This window comes from Acanthamoeba castellanii (assembly GCF_000313135.1).
Source record: "Acanthamoeba castellanii str. Neff unplaced genomic scaffold scf7180000084724, whole genome shotgun sequence".
Taxonomy (NCBI): Eukaryota; Discosea; order Longamoebia; family Acanthamoebidae; genus Acanthamoeba; species Acanthamoeba castellanii.
Genome location: NW_004457611.1, coordinates 366,832 through 368,634, shown reverse-complemented (window position 1 = coordinate 368,634; position 1,803 = coordinate 366,832). Strand labels below are relative to the sequence as shown.

The 1,803-nt window shown below is 54.5% G+C and overlaps 3 protein-coding genes across 3 annotated transcripts in view; 1 reads left to right on the top strand and 2 right to left on the bottom strand.

Annotated features, from left to right (window-relative positions):
• Positions 1-16: 16 nt before the first annotated feature.
• Positions 17-666, bottom strand: ACA1_159440 (developmentally regulated GTP binding protein 2, putative; the record flags this gene model as incomplete). Its single annotated transcript, XM_004348534.1, has 3 exons — positions 17-198; positions 324-409; positions 547-666. Coding segments are annotated over 3 exons (388 nt in total), but the record flags the coding sequence as incomplete, so codon positions are not given.
• A 343-nt stretch (positions 667-1,009) lies between these two features.
• On the top strand, positions 1,010-1,409 carry ACA1_159430 (uncharacterized protein; the record flags this gene model as incomplete). Its single annotated transcript, XM_004348533.1, has 3 exons — positions 1,010-1,057; positions 1,117-1,244; positions 1,325-1,409. The coding sequence occupies 3 exons, from the start codon at positions 1,010-1,012 to the stop codon at positions 1,407-1,409; spliced, it is 261 nt and encodes an 86-aa protein (XP_004348583.1).
• A 138-nt stretch (positions 1,410-1,547) lies between these two features.
• The window catches only part of ACA1_159220 (uncharacterized protein), a gene marked incomplete at both ends in the record, with an annotated part of 1,384 nt that continues 1,128 nt past the window's right edge, over positions 1,548-1,803 (bottom strand). The window contains 2 exons of the mRNA XM_004348532.1: positions 1,548-1,600; positions 1,693-1,762. Coding sequence (XP_004348582.1) covers positions 1,548-1,600; positions 1,693-1,762 — 123 coding nt within the window. The remainder of the gene's footprint in view (positions 1,601-1,692; positions 1,763-1,803) is intronic.

The following is a 1,803-nucleotide window of genomic DNA, read 5'->3' as shown; positions in this document are numbered from 1 at the left end:
GCGACGACCTGTCGACCGCGACCCTTGCCCTGGGCGGCGCCTTCGATGATTCCGGGAAGATCGAGGAGCTGGATGTTGGAGCCGTTGAACTCGAGCCGGCCCGGGATGCAGGTAAGGGTGGTGAACTCGTAGGCGGCCGCCTCGGACTTGGTCTCTGTGCACATCGACAGCAGCGTCGACTTACCAACGGACGGGAAACTTTTAAAAAGTTACACCGCACACACCGCACATCGCACGACACACGCACATGGCACACGCACACAGGGTGAGTGGGGTGAGAGGACAGTTGTTGTGGTGGTGGGGGGCAACGAAGTAGTGAGTACCCGATCATGGCCACGCGAGCATCTCCCGACTTGGTGACGGCAAAGCCCTCACCGCCTCCCTTGCCCTTGCCCGTCGGCTCCAGCAGCTGCAAATGGATGAATTAAAAAGAGTAATGATTTGATTTAGCGGTATGAATGAATGAATTAAAAGTAGGGGGTAGAAATCCAGATTAATCTCTTTAATCTCTCATTTAGTGGCTGCAGGGGATGTAAAAGCGGGAACCTGAGCGCGCAGCTTGGCCAAACGGGCCTTCATGAGACCGATGTGGTGCTCAGTGGCCTTGTTCTTCTGAGTGCGGTTCATTTCCGCCTCAATGTCCTTGATCTTGTCGAGAATACCCATTTTGTCGATTGATAGCTGGGCAGTGCCTCACGTCTTCTTGGGGGGAGATGGTGATTGCTCTGATGTCTGGGGTCGGTCGATGCCGCAACAATCGAGGCAAAATGGATGACAGTCTTTCCTGTCTTCAAAAATCTTTTCTTTTGATTTTTCATTTCCTTATTTTGATTTTCGTGGCGCATGGATGATCTCGGTTTCTTCGCCGATTCGGTTACGACGTCAGCATCCACGGGTGCCGAAGGGGCAGCTGGTGCAGGAGGACACATGAACCCTGACGATGAAGGCTTTCTCTCGGAATTTGAGCTGATTTTACCAAAATTCGTGTCCATCTTGAAAGCCATTCAAGATGGAGGTGAAGAACGCGACATCGTTCGACTGGTACCACTCCTTGCCTGTTATACGGCATTTCTTATTTCTTTTCCCAAGATAAATCAAGCTGTACTTGTTGCGCAGACGAGTGATCTGAACGCGCACTTCAAGAAGTGTAACCAAACGCTGGACGAACTGCCCGGTACCGACCTCACGCACGCCCAGCAGCAGGCCCTCCTCCACCAGTATCAGGACCAGCTCAAGCGAAAAAGGTGCCATGTGTGTGGTGTGCGCGCGTGTGTGGTGAGTGGGCGCGCGTTGGTGAAGTTTGCTGACATGGCCTTGTGCGTAGTGCTCTGATCGCCAAGTACCAAAACCTGCCAGTGCTGCAACAGCGATACACAGACGACGCCGAGGACAACGGCATGCACGAATAGAGTCCCTCAGCCATCATAAAGTTGTGTACATACGATTTCTCTTCTTCTATTCACAAACATTACATTGTTTCTTGAAACAATGGCCATAACATTGGGTCGTGTGCAGTCGTGCGCTGTGCGGTCTTACATGTATGCCATTTACACCTGGGAGCCGGGCGTGGGCTGTGACGACCCCACCTCGGGCGTGACCACTGCCACGACACAACGTCAATCAATGATGGCGACGATGGTGATGACGTCAGCAGAAGCCAAAGGCGGCAAAACTGAGCAGAGGGCGGCGCACCAGGCGGAGCCTTGTCGGCTTCCTTGCGCCACGACGGCATGCGGAGCTCGTGGGCCTTGGCCCAGGCGCCCTGGAGCAGGCCCAGCCCGCCCGCCGCGCCCCGCTGCAGGA